The sequence below is a fragment of the Accipiter gentilis genome, chromosome 24, assembly GCF_929443795.1.
Source record: "Accipiter gentilis chromosome 24, bAccGen1.1, whole genome shotgun sequence".
Lineage (NCBI taxonomy): Eukaryota > Metazoa > Chordata > Aves > Accipitriformes > Accipitridae > Astur > Astur gentilis.
The window spans coordinates 25128555-25142712 of NC_064903.1; the positions used below are offsets into that span (position 1 = coordinate 25128555).

Consider the following 14158-nt stretch of genomic DNA (forward strand, 5'->3'; position numbering starts at 1 on the left):
TGCTTAGCAAACTTGACCCTTGTAGCTGCTTTTGTGATGGTCAGTTGTTGCAGTGAATTGTGTGAAGCAGTTCAAGTCTTGGCAGTTTTACAGCACTGGCAAGCAGTAGTTGAGTGTTATGATTAAGTGTTGACTTGGTAAAGCTTCCAGTCTGTTCCTGACTTAACATCACCTCTTGTGACATCAGAATAAATGTGATCTATTTCTTTGGATTTGGAGGGCATGTAAGGGCGGTAGTAAAGAGTTTTGGGAGGTAAAACTTGTTAGGATTTTTGCAGATCCGTTAAATGTCCAAAATGGGTAAGATTTCTAGTTTTCCAAAACTTGCTTTCCTTATCATGCTTCAAGAACAAAGCATCACAGTGTCATTAACATGGAAGCTGGAACTGTGGTTCTGGGAGTTACGATGTCTGAAGGTGCTTTGAGATTCTTGCTTGAGTAGTCTGCAAAGACACATCTTTAAAGGATCTTAAGGAAAAACCCCAAACACAAAACAAACACCCACATGTCAACAAGTGCATCTAAACATGAGGCTGAGCATTTGGCTCAACAAGTTTCTGATCCACAAACTGCTGGCAGGTGTGAGGGTAATTGGGAACACTGTTCCTCTGTGCTTGTGTGCTTACTTATGCATCTGCTTTTGAATGTAGTTGGAGGCAGGGAACTCAGACCTTTGATCTGAGCTAATGCAAGCACTTTTGCATACTGGAACTGATGTGCAGCTAAATCTGGACCCTAACAGCATGGTGCACCCTCTGGAAGATCTTCTAGGATGCATTCATCCTCCCTTCTCCCTGAATGTTAATAGTATAGGAGATACGCATGGCTGTTTTTTCAAAAGGCCTCTTTTTCATAACAAACTTGTCAGGGGTATTTTTCTCCCCTCCATGCTGTAAAAAGCATTGGAAGGTCAGATTTATACTTGGTCATAAACAACCTGCAACATGCATACATTTTTTTAAAAAAATGCATAGCTGTAGAGTCACTCTAGTTTTAAAACAAAATGAGAAAAATATTTATATTGCTAATTAGATACCGAAATTGATTCTCATAGTTACAAATTAACCATTTTCTTTATTTGTAAGCTGTTCTTTGCAATGCACTGTTCAATGGTTTTCCACAAGTGAGTCGTTACTTATCCGTGCTTTAGGTAATGTTCTCTAGGTTTTACTTTCTAGGACTCGCTTATGATTCCATGGCTTGCAAAAAAAAATTAGAAATAAGTGGTCTATGCTTCTGGGTATATGAAAAGAAGCAGCAAGACATAGAAAACGGATATGGCTATGGGGAAATGCTAGGTCAACCTGTCTGTACATAGAAGAGCAAATATGTTGCTATAGGATAGAAAAAACTGTCTGTTAGCCAGTTGAAGATTGCCAAGAGGTTCTTGGGCTCAAGGCTTAGCTGAAATATATTTCAGGAAGGAATTTCTGCTCTGTACCATGCTTGTGTAACTGTAATGGGAAATTTTGCTAAAGATACTTAGCAGAGGCAAGAACCTTGGAATAATGTGGGTCATCTTTAGGAATCAGCGCCATAGTACTTGCCTACACACTTGGCTGCGGCCCCTACCTTGACTTGGAGAATAAGCTGCTGGTAACCAGGACAGAAATGTTTGCCAAGGCACACAGCTCCTCTGTTCATGGAAGAGACAAACCTGATTTGCATTATAAATTCTTGCTCACATGTGCCAAAACAATCCTCTTGGTATCTGCAAGTGGACAGCTGGAAGGATATGTTTTTTCCAGTTTCTTTGATGCTTTTCTTGTAGATAATGCTTAGTTATTTGGTGCTCGCAAGGATATGAGCAAACGTGTGGTGACATTAAGGAATTCATGACAGAGTAGTTGCTGTAGATTGATTGTTCGTACTTTTATGGTTAGGAGGAAGCCGCTGTTTCATTTTATAGTTCAAAGTAGTAGATTGCCCTGGAGAGAATTAGACCTTTTCTGCAATGCCTGTCCTGGGGGCAAGGGTGTAATTTCTATGGTGGCACTTTGCAGAGAGGCTTATACTGATGTTGCCATGGAACTAACCATCAGTGAAACCAATTACACAAGATGGTTTAGAAACCTTGTTTTAAAAAAGGGAGGGCAAGCCTGAGCCATCAATATATATCTTGCAGTTAAGGTTGAGGGTATCATTCACTTTTTACCTATGGTAGTCTGTTTTCTTTGTATAGCATGGAAATAAAAGAGGGAAAGTGATGTACACGATGTAGCTGACTTCCTGAAGAAATCGCGTAAGAGCTGATTTATGCTGCAGTGCAGTGCCTCATGATTATGTTACAGAAGCAGAATGAGTCCCCGCTAACTGCTGCATTGCAGACCTGCACAGTCTGTTGCCTGTTCTGTGTAGCATAGAATTACTTGTACTTCTTGAACTCTTACTGCAGAGAAAACCAAAGCAATTTACAAAGTAGGTGCATAAAGAATCATTTTGCTAACCCCAAAGTTCAGCCGCTTCTTGAGTGGAATGTGGTATCAGCTAAGACAAGCATAGCAGAAGCATGCTGGAAAAGTAGTACCTTGAAAACTTAAAATAGCAAAGGTCACACTTACCAATTTCTTCTCACTGTAGGCTGTTTTATTCATATTGTCTTGAAAATAGTCTTCTGCATGGATTGCTGCATGCCTTTTCTTCATATTTTAGAATGAAACAATTTCAGCATATATTCAATGGTGAAATCGCCATAGAGGTATATAATTAATTGCTTCTAGGAATTTGTAAATTGTCTTGAAACTTGTTTTAATCAGAATTTGCTGTTGTCATCTTTGAAGAGACCTCATTTTAAATAATGTCAGTGACAAGATTTATAATTGCTCTTTACATGATTCTTGTATAAGTTACAAGACCTTGTTGTCCAGCAGGTGCCTCAAAAGAACCTGAGGCTTTGCTTCAAGTCATACTACTCTTCCTGTTCATACCTCTTCGCCTTCTACGCTGTGTGTGTTAGTGGCACAAAGGTACTGAAGTGCCTTAAGGCACCAGTGGTGTCATGACTATACAAGACTGTACCTGTTTAAAGAGTTTTTCTTGCCTAAAAGACAGGAAAAAGATGAGTCAAAACCCACTGGCAAATCCAGAAGGTGGATCAATTTTAATTTATTGTTCTTAACTGCTTTTGATATTGGAGAAAAAGCAAACCTGTGGGAAGGGGGCATGGTTTGATGGCTGGAGGCATGTTTCCTCATACTGTATTTATGCATGAACAGGAGCAGGGAGAGATGATGACAAACCATTTTTCATGACAAACCTCTGTTCTCTTATTGCCAGAGATGTGGGGATGGAGAGTGGGCTGGAGTAGTTATAACAGAATCTGAAAAACCTAGAACCCGTGCTCATTTCAAGAAAAGCATGGTTGCACCAGTAGAGCAGGAAGCTGGCTCTAGCCTGCTTTTGAATGCTGGAAATAAAGAGGCACCCTTTGCCAGAGTAGAGAAACTCATTGATGCTGTGAAGAATTAGCATGGCAGTCTAGGTGATTTTTATACTAGAAAAATAGGATTGAGTTAGTGAGTAAAAAGGTTCATTCCTCTTTACCACTTCTGCTGGTGTGTATCCTACCAAAAGCGACGTTTTGTTTTCAACATTAAGCTCGGTCCCTAAACTAGCAAACAAACTGAGATTAGGCTCAAAACATTCTCTAACATCCACATTCATTTGAGCCCACAGCAATGTTTTGCCTACACTGTTCTGTACTGTTACAGATTTAATATGGTCTTTTCAAGTGAGTAGTGTTGTGATGCACTGTAAAAGCTGAGTTGTGCTACCAGAACAGAGCTGTTGGGCCCTTCCTTGAATGGAAGGAATTAGTGTGAAGCTTGGGGGTTTTTTTCCTTTGGGGAAGGCTTTGCCCTTTCCTGAGGGGAGAGAGAGGTTCCTGGGTTTATTAGGAAATGGCAGGAGAGAACTGGAATCCAAGAAGATAGCAAGGGAATATGGAGGCAGCTTCAAGGTAAAGTGGAATATAGAATTCTAGAAATTACTTGTCTGTTGCAAAGGGGATTAGGCTGACCAGTTTATCTGTTCTTCCTTAGTCTGGTGTATTTTATCACTGTGTTTGCAGTTGAATTTGGTTATCTGCACACATTCCAATGGCATGGCATACTTTGCTTGCTTCTTATGGTAGATACTTTCTGATACCCAACTGCCTGATACTGTTTGCCTTGTGATTTCCCAGTACTATCGAGAACTATTTTGTTGAAACGGAAGAAAGGGCATTTAGCTGAAGACACCTAATGAATGCATTTCAGTTAGATACAGTATCCTAAATGTTGCTGCATGTGATTTCTGTATTCCCCTTCTCCCCCCCCCCCCCCCCCCCCCCCCCGCCTTCCCTTAAAACCAGGCAATTGAGTAATGCAAATCAGTGTGAATAAATGCACTGTTATGCAGCCATGTTGTGTTATTGGACACAACTTATACAGCTTATTGGCATAGAATGGCTCTCGCTTACCTTAAACTATTCAAGATCACTACTAATGGTAGTCACAGAGGACAACTTCACGGAAACCTTTCTGTGGAAGGAAAGAACAACCTCAATTTGTTTATTTAAAGATTTTTTAAAAAAACAGTAAAAATAATGTAATGGCATCAGAAGTATGCAGCGATCTGATGTAGCATACTGGGTTTGTCTTCTAGAAATTCAGTCTCAGTGCAGTAGTAGAAAGGCCTGGGACAAATTTCAATTACAGAAAGCAGAGTTGTCAAAGAGCAGGAAAAAGCACACAAAGGTGACATTTCTTATCCTTTAGAAAAAGGGCATGCTAGGCATAGCTGCCGGCAAACTGTTTGGGTCACTCTGAATTTTAAAGGTAGTTAATACAGGAATAAATTACCCAGAAAGATTGTGAAGTCTTCATCCTTGGAGACATTCAAAACTCAGCTGGACGTGGGCCTGGGCAGCCTGTTCCAGCTGACCTGAGCAGGGGGATTGGACTAGACAATCTTCAGAGGTTTCTTCCAACCTCAGTGATTTTATGAAAATATCTCTGCTCATTTCTCTTCCAGCTTCCTCAATGAAAACTGATAATAGCAATAAACTGCTGAAGTAGTTTTAGTAGTAACCTAAAAACTAATTGAAAAGAAGCCTCCACACGTAACCACTTTTGTCCAAAACAAAAACTAATTTGAGGTGTTTATAGGAACAGTAAGACTATCTAGTGGAATCTAGTTAGTACTTGTTTTTCAGGAGTAGTATATCTGAGGACATGTAAGTTAACCACAAAGAACCCGCGATTGGGAAAAAGCAACTTTGTAGTACAAGTATTTTATTGTTTCTGTTCGGTTTTGTGGTGTCTTCTGAAGCACCTAGTTCTGGCTACTCAGAGAGCAAATGTGGGAGTGTTTATGTTGTGGATTTGATTTCTTTGTGCAGCTTCTGTTCACCTAACAGTATTTGGAGTCTTATACCCTGAAAAAGAAACAGATATGTCTTTTCGCCCCTGCCCCCCCCCTCCCCCCCCCCCCCCCGCCTTTTTTTTTGAAAGGATGATCATTTCTTTACTGGCTTCAGAATTGAAGATCTTTTGATCTGTGATTTACTGCGGGGGGGAGTCTTTAAATAGCTTTTATTTACATTAAATGGTAGAGTTCTCGTAGGTTAGCAAGTATTATACTGTCCTTTCGCCTCTGTGACTGAGAGTTCTTTCTAGGCCTGCCAGTAAACCATTTCAGCATGTGGGTCATAAGCAGCAAATAATATGTCAGAAGAAAAGTTTGTCTCTCATGTTGGCAGATCAAATTCTGCAATGGTCTAGATCAAGCTAATTGACTGGTTTAATGTTTCCTTCCTTTATCCGTAGCACGAGGTTCCTTTGGAGGAAGATGCCTGGACTGCATTTTGAAATATGATTTAGTCATGGTGAGGACTGACTGTATACTGATTGCAGACTAAAAAGTTGCAAGCCAGACACATAGATTTCAGTGCTTCATTGTGCAGACTCTGAAGAAAACAGCAGGTGTTTCTTTTCCCTCTGCACCCAATAATTGTTTTCCATGTGGGCTAAGATGCAGAGATACAGAGAGGAGGGACTGCAAGAGCTTCGTCTGTATTCAGCCAGGGAGGTGGTTTTTTTTTTCTCCTCATGTGCTGCTTCCATTTGGCTATTTTTTGAACAGTGTAATGTGTCATGCAGCTTGTATTACTAGAAAATACCCATGTAGAAAATGAAAAAGCACATACCAGGCCGAAAGTAACACATGTTTCTGCATCTCTTTTGTGTGGGTGAGAGGGGCAGACAGTTTCTGCCACTCAGATCACAGCCTGGCAGGAGGCCAAGGAAAAAAACTGAGAAAGAAACATGAGGAAAACCTGTTGTTACCAGAAATAAAAAGGAGCAGAACCTGATTTACTCCTGTAGCTGTGCCTGGAAACAATCCACATTTCATCAGGAGTGTTACAACAGCAGCTTGTTCATTCTTCTTATTTCCCTTGCATGGTAGCTTCTCGGTTTGCCAAAGGCCATGTGGCATCAGAAAGGTTGTCTGACTTGCCCAGAGGCAGAGGGGAGCAGATCTTCTTGCCTACTTCTCATGTATTCTTCTATGTAGAAACTTCTGTCCACAGTCTTGCAGCTACATGGGTTTTCTGCTTCCCCTTCAAAAAGGGTTTGTATGGGCTATTCCAGAAGGGGTGTTTGCTATTTGCTGCTTCTTTGATACAGCCCTCCAACTTCTCTATCTGCAGAGAGCTGTTCTGCCAGGCTGACTGTAGCGGTACCACAGTATGGTATGAGAGATTGTGAAAATTTGACACTTTACTTTGAAAATACCCATAAGATGCTTGCAAAAAGCATCTGCAGTATAGGCAATGGGACACGCCCTTTCTAAAAGCTGTGGCTGTCTTTGTCTTTCTCTCTGGCTCCACAGACTTAAAGCAAATGAAGGTAATCAACAGCAGAATGGGTTTCCTGGAGCATGGAGTTTGACATTAATTTGGAAAAAGCTCTTTGGACAAGTCATGTTACAGAAGCAGAACCTCTTGCTGCAGCCCTAATTCACCAGGTCCACAGATGAGAATGGAGTGCTTGGTGATCTTACGATGCGTTTAATCTATGTTGTTTAAAATCCGCCAGAATTCTGCCTGCCTTGTTTGAGGTCTGTGCTTCTTACTAAATAGTTCTTATGAATCTGTAGCAAAACTTGATTACATACCAGGAAAAATACGTTTTAGTTGACAACCTCCCTTCCCTTTTAAAGATGAGCTCAATCTTGAGAGACAATCAAGAGCCTATCTCTTTTCCTGTGTTTCACTTCTTTTTCTGCTTTTGTTGTTGTTTCTGGATGTTCAGAAAATTGGAGAACGTGCCTTCCCTATGCTGAAAGCAACAGATGAGCTATCCATGAAATTTTCCCCCACAAGGATGCTGGATAAGTCATTTTTTGTTCTTTCTCTGCTCATAGTTTTCTGCCTGCCACTTATCACACAGTTTGTGGAACTTTTGGACATTTGTGGAACACTCTTGTGGAACCCTTTACACACAGTTTCTGTGGTTTGCCATCAGATCTTCCCAAAGATGAGCATGCTGTTTCCAAAACAGAATAGCCTGGATCTCAGAGAAGCAAAATAGTTCAAAAAAGATGAATCCAGCCAAAACCAGTGAGGCTGTACTCCATTGTCACGTATTTAGCTGTCTTTGCAGATATACTATTGGAAGAAACTAGTGGGAAGCAAGCGGCTGTGGGGAAAAAGTAGCACTTACTATGGAAACGGCACTTTCTCCCTTGAAACCCAAGTAATAAAGTGCTGTTATTCTGTTTGGTGATACTCCAGTTTCTTCCCTCCTGAAAAGTGGTTGATCTGCTATGATGAGCTTGTTCTTGGCAACCTTCTTGCAGTATAGTTAAGACAGAGAATGATGTCAGTGTCTGTCCCCTGAATCCCTGTCCTGGGAATGACAGCAGGTCTGTGAAGTCATGAATGATGAGGAGTATACATCACAAGGGAGGAAAAATTATCCCATTAGCAGGCTGAATTCAGGATAGTTTCCAACAGCCAGAGAAAGACTGTTCTGTCATTACACTAGGTGTGATAGCTGTGATGTTTCTGTGTTGGCTTTGTCTGCAAGGCCTCTGGCAGTGTCTCATCTGAACAGGAAGTGTCTAAGAGGTGTTTTGACCTTAAAGGAGAAATTATCTGTCTCTTAAGAGCTCTGAAAAACAGCCTCTGCTATATAGCCAGTTATTCCTGTACTGAACACCTGGAAAAGGCATTGAGTTTTTTGGTGTATAGCTTGAAGTTGCTGTATAAATAAAACCTTCCAAACATCTCAATCTTGTTTGCAGAAATTATTTTCTGTCTTCAGAGGTTTTTGGTTTTGTTTTAACATGAGACATAAGTTCCTGTGATGCTTGGATACTTTGGAAAAGCTTGGGGTTCCTTCCTCCCTGATCCCAAAAGATTGTGTTCTTTGGTGGGTTTTCTGGTGTATGCTCTGTATGTGTGTTGTCAAAGTTTGTGTTTAGTGTTGCTGTGGGAATCTCTGAAACTTTGAATAGCTGCTGTCATCCTGAAGCAGTTGTTTTGGTTTTTGTAATAAGCATATGTGCTTTTTGTTTATTCCCAGTGTCAATTTTACCTGACAGGAGGGGCAAACTTGGCAAATAATGACCACTTGGAGAGTTTTCTGAGGGTGGAGTTGCTGACATGCAATTGCTTTAGGGATTGCATCAAGTGGTTGCACAGACATTTAAAAAAAGGGATTCATCATGGTCATGGATAATGACTGGATTTTGTTGTCCTAAGGATGAGATGCATAAGCAGGTAGGTGAGAGGGGTAGTTAATATGTGCTGAAGGGTAAAGACAGTGAGTAGGCAGGGAATATATTCTTATCCTGGAGGATGCTAGGTTGTGTATGAGCTTTCCTTGGGCATAAGGAATAGAGAAAGTGAAAAACATGCACAAGACAAACACATTTTCCCTCTTTCTCCTTCACAATGTCAGATACCAGGTTTCAAGTGGATCCTTTAAGGATTTCTTTTATTGATAAAATTTAGCTTTCACCTTCACCATTCTCATAAAATGAACAAAAATGATAAAACAAACTCTTATCTGACCTACTTAACAATATGGCAGTGATATAAGTTCCTTCACATGGTAAAGCTTTGGGTAGGGAAGGGTTTACTTACATTCTCCAACTGTTCTTTGAGCCTTGTGTTTGACAGTGCCTTATGTCTAGGAACACTCTGTAAAATAATCTTACTTGTTACTTTGTATGCTGTGTTAGCGAGCTGTCATGTAAACGGGTCATTGTTTAGGGGACAACACTCTGTAAAATAATCTTATGTCTAGGAACACTCTGTAAAATAATCTTACTTGTTGCTTTGTATGCTGTGTTAGCGAGCTGTCATGTAAACGGGTCATTGTTTGGGGGACCTCCTGGGACTCAGCCCTAGCTGGGTAACTTCTGCTATGAAAAGGGATTTTACACCTGTTTGAGTGAACCACTTTCTAAAATTAGAAATTATTTGGCGTGCTGTGTGTATCACCAAACAACAACTTCCTTTAAAGTCTCTGAAAGCACTAGTTTCTGTGACTTCTTTGTAAAGTCATAGAAATGGCTAGCTTCTGTGTGCAGAGTGTATAGACTTTGTAACATCTGTGCCTTCTGACAGACTGTCCTCATATTGACTACTTGCTGTGTTAGCATTTCACCTGATGAGCTTGTATTCCTAGCTGCAAAGGACAGATGAAGGTTCAGATGAAAATTCTTATGTGGTTATTTCTGAAGTCATGTCTCCCTCACAATTGTTGGTAACTGGTAACATTTCCTTTGGTTTGTGCTTTGGTACTTCTGGTACCTCAGGACTGCTGCCTCTCTTGAATGAACTGATGAAAAACTAAGGACATTGCAGCAGCTAAGTGTTGAGAGCTAAAAATGAGAAATTACATTTTGTTTTCGAAATAAAACTTGTTAAGTTTAAGGTGCTATCAACATTACTTTGGTGATGTGAGCTTCTAAACCAGCTCACTGCTTATGTGCTTTATTTCTCGTCTTCTCACAGCTCTGCAGAATTGAATGTTCCTGTGACAGGAGGATTGTTATGGACCCAGAATGACTTCCATAAAATAAAAAGTGGCCTTCAACTTTTCTAAGACAGCAGAGTGCTCTGCAGCTTTCAATCTTGCACAAGATAAGTGGCATGGAACAACTAGTAATGGTGATGGGGAAACAGCCACTCCAGGATGTATTTTTTTTCATGAAGATTTACTGATTTTTTACCATGTAAAATCAATATTTTATAAAGGTGGTGTGTTTTAAGTTCCGTGTGTGATAACCATTGTCTTGCTTAACCACTAACGTTAACTTTTAGCTCTAGTTGATGTTTGCCAAATACAGTTAGAATATTTGGGAATCCTTCAGTGTTCCTTAATTTTTTTCATAGTTAATAAATAGAACTGACTGAAGGCAAACCTTTTTTCTGGACCTTGTTTTTCCTTTTTCAGTCAGGTATTCTGCAAAGTGTCCTCTGGTCCTCCCCTCGTTAGCCAGGCTATTGAGCCCTGCCTATTTCAGTGACACAAATATTGTCCTATGTGAGTCTGCATGATTTTGCCAGGATAAGATTGTGCTACAATTTTCATCTAGCTAGGATTTCAGATGAAGTATCAGGGATCCAGCCTAGTTTACAGCATGGCTGAATGCACCATAGCACATAAATATATTTTAAATTTTTTTTCTCACCATTTTTTTTTTCAAATGATAGTTTTGAGGCCTCTACTATCTCTTTTTAATTAGTTTTCTTCTTGATGTTATTTCTATTTGTTATTTTGCTGAGGTTGATAACTAATGCTGTGGTCTTTGCTGAGAGCTAGTGTGATTACTGCAGTAATGGACTTGAGTACCTTGTTGGAAAGTTGTCGAGAAAAAGGACCTCCACTTATTTTTTTTGTAAATTCAGTTTTCTTTACCTGTATTAAAGGTTCTTGGAACTTAGAGGCTTCTGCAGTTACCTGTCAGAAGTTCAAGCATATATTCGTTGTGGGACTCCTCAGTAAGAATTTGTTGGAGTGTATCTGCTAGAGGGTAAGACAGAGCTTTCCTCTGAGTCAGTCTGGTAATTTGCAGTATTTACAAACCAAACAGAAACAGGAATGTGTCAGTGCAGCATTGTGATGGAATCTTTTTAGTTCTTTAGAGCTACTGCTGACATTATGTGCTAATGTTCTGTAGAGATACAAAAAGGGACATACAACTTTAGCAGTATAGTGGGCTGGCTCTCAAGTAAAGGCTTAGCTAAATGTCCATAATTTAAGTAATATTTCTTTGTTCCAATTTTGTCATCCTGTTCTACTGCAGTTGCTCTTTACCAGACAGGCAAAAGTTATTTAAAACATGTTGTACATTTCCTTCTCTAAAAACAAGTAGTGCTAGTGCAAAAGAAAACAAACTTCTCTTTTAGGAGAGATTTTTCATGTAAGTCCTTCCCCTTTCTAGTATTTTGAGAAATTTCTCCTTTTACCCAGCAGTTCCTCAAGCTTATTTAGGCAATTTTTAGTGAAGAGGATTTATTCTTTTTATTACTGTATTTGGTAGAATATGAAATTACTTAAGTTATTGTATTTGGTACTTCAGAGGTCTGTCAATGCAACCAAGCACAACAGTTCAAAAATGAAAGTGTGATGCTGGCAAATACTGTGCTGCATGTAGCCTTTTTCTGCTTTGGTGAAGATTTACTTGGTAAAATCACGTGCCACTGTAGTTTCTTCATCAGCTGTAGTAGTTACTGCCCTGTGCATCCGCCATTACACCACCTAGTGAATTATGGAATAAAAGCCTGATCTTTGATCTAATTGCAGAGTCAAATAAATAGTTAAATCCAGCACTGTGGCTGACTCATAGAAAAGCACAAAACTGCCAGATGCTTTAAAAAAAAGAATACCAAGATTTGAGGAGAATCCATAGTAATGGCATGAAATTTAAACTAAGTGTTACTGGTAGGGTAGTGGGGGAAGCAGGCTTGAAACAAAGGGGTGGGGGGAGAATGGCTGGAGAAAAGAAATGTTTTGGGTATTAAAAAGTGAAGAAGGGGCTTCTATTAAAAAACAGAAGTGTAAAACCTAGACAATTATGTATCACCTTGTTCAGGATTATGAAATTTTGTGGGTTTTTGATCCGATTAATTAACAGGAACAATTTTGTAGCTTTCCCAAGTACCTGCGAAATGACAATGTTACTATGAATAATACAAAATAAATGCATAGATAATCTTAACCTTTAAATCCAGCCAGTTCAAATGACTTGAAAAGCAAGTAAGAAAACAGTTACTGTATTGGGTACTTCTGAGTTATGCAAACATAACAGTTTAAAAAGGAAAGGGCAATATTAGCAAAATACTGTGCTACATGTAATTTTTTTCCCCTTTGGTAAAAGTTTACTTCGTAAAATGTGTTTTTGGCATGCTAATTACTTTCTTTGCTAGAAGCACATTCTGAGTGGGGATAGAAAGGGCAATATTGCTGTGTTTCTAGATTACCTGATTTTTCCTTTGCATTGGGCAGGCCTTCTTGAGACTGCTTTCTCCCTGTAAATGAATCTCTCCAGGCAGATTTTCACTGTCCAAAAAAACCCATCTCTAAAGGGAAGCTATAGAAAGGATTGGAGATAGAAGCTGGGACTATATGGAATAAATATATATGGAATAAATCATGCAAAGAGGAATTGCTGAGGAAGTTAAGGCCTGGGTCCACTGTTTTTGTGGCCTGTGAGCCCTTTCTCCTGGCTTTTTCCACTTTTTGAATTCTTTTCAATGTAAGTAATTGGACAGAGTAGTGGAAGTTTATTATGATAATTTGTTGCTGGCTATTCAAGTCTTCAATATGCTGTTCTCTCATTCCCAAAGGCAGATACTCTGACAACGCCTTCAGCTCGACCCAGGGGTCACAGTTTTGGGGCAAAAACTGGAACAGTAAGAATAGCCCATGAAATCTAATTACTACTTGTTTTCAGGAGTGATATACTTGAGGATGTAAATTAAGCATAAAGGGCCTGGGATTAGGAAAAAGCAACTTTGTAATACAGGTATTTTATTGGTTTTGATTGGTTTTGTGGTGTCTTTTGCATCCCCTGGTTCCTGGCCATTGTGAGAACAAACATGGTAATGGTGAGAAATTCAGGCAATTTCAGATTGAGATGATCTTTAAATCTGTGTAATACAGAGATGGACAAGGGATGTTATTCTGAGAAGACCGTGGGACCGAAGTAGTACTTTTTTCTCTGCTTTTTAAAGAAATGTAAAATTCTTGTCCTGTTCCTTCACAGATTTAAGCATAGATGGAACGTTTGACCATTATGTTATGATTTCAGAATCTGGGTATTTTTCAGTAAGTCAACTAAAAATACTGAGAAATAATTTGGACTACAACACTTGTTTTGGACAAAACAGCTTTTTGGGGCTCTCATCTAAAGAGGGTTACAAAATAAAAAGCTAGATACAAGTAATCCAATGGTGCTCAGTTTTATTAAATAAGCAAATTTATATATATATATATAAAGTATAACATGTTTCATATTATTAAATAATTGTGCAAACCTTTTACACAGAGCAGGGGGGAACAGGTAATAGCCTATATTTCTTTTAGATTCTTCTCTCAAGTCTTCTAATACATTTACAAACTTTAAATACCACAGTAAAAATCATTGATAATGTATAATGGCTCGTCAAAGGCTAACCAAACACTGGCATGAGAAGAACTGAAGTGACAGTGCACTTGTATTTTTCCAGTTGAAATACTGCAAGAAATATAGTTAATAAGGGCCGTGTCACACAGACAAGCTATGGGTATGTAAGAGGAATATTAAAGCTGAACACTCTCCATGGAAATAATAGTGATAGATCTAATGATCTGACTATTGAGTCCTCTGGTACTAATGCTTCAGGTAAACTTTTGGCTAGTCAAGATAAATATCTCAACTCTGCAGAGCAAAGTCTCACAGAAATGATGCATGGTCCTTCTCTATAGCATGGAGTTTTAAGAATTCCTATAGTCTAAATATGTCTCTTGAAATGTTCCTGTTTGTGGTTTGGTATACAGCACAAGGTATACATACATGTCACCAAGTATTTTTTAACTGAGTTATTTGGACAGATTCTTGGTGTGTTCTGACTTTATCATTAAGAATTTCAAAATGCCAAAATTCACAATTTGAGGCA

At 39.2% G+C, this 14158-nt stretch overlaps 1 protein-coding gene across 4 annotated transcripts in view; it reads left to right on the plus strand.

Moving 5' to 3' along the window:
- The window catches only part of LAS1L (LAS1 like ribosome biogenesis factor), a 39565-nt gene extending 27338 nt beyond the window's left edge, over positions 1-12227 (plus strand). For 3 of the 4 annotated variants that reach the window (XM_049827877.1, XM_049827878.1, XM_049827879.1), the window contains exon 13: positions 10010-12227. In XM_049827877.1, the coding sequence (XP_049683834.1) occupies positions 10010-10100 (91 nt within the window). In that variant the 3' untranslated portion in view covers positions 10101-12227. Of the gene's footprint in view, positions 1-8570; positions 8768-10009 lie in introns of all 4 variants that reach the window. The other variant, XR_007509468.1, reaches the window with a different exon arrangement.
- The last annotated feature ends 1931 nt before the right edge of the window (positions 12228-14158 follow it).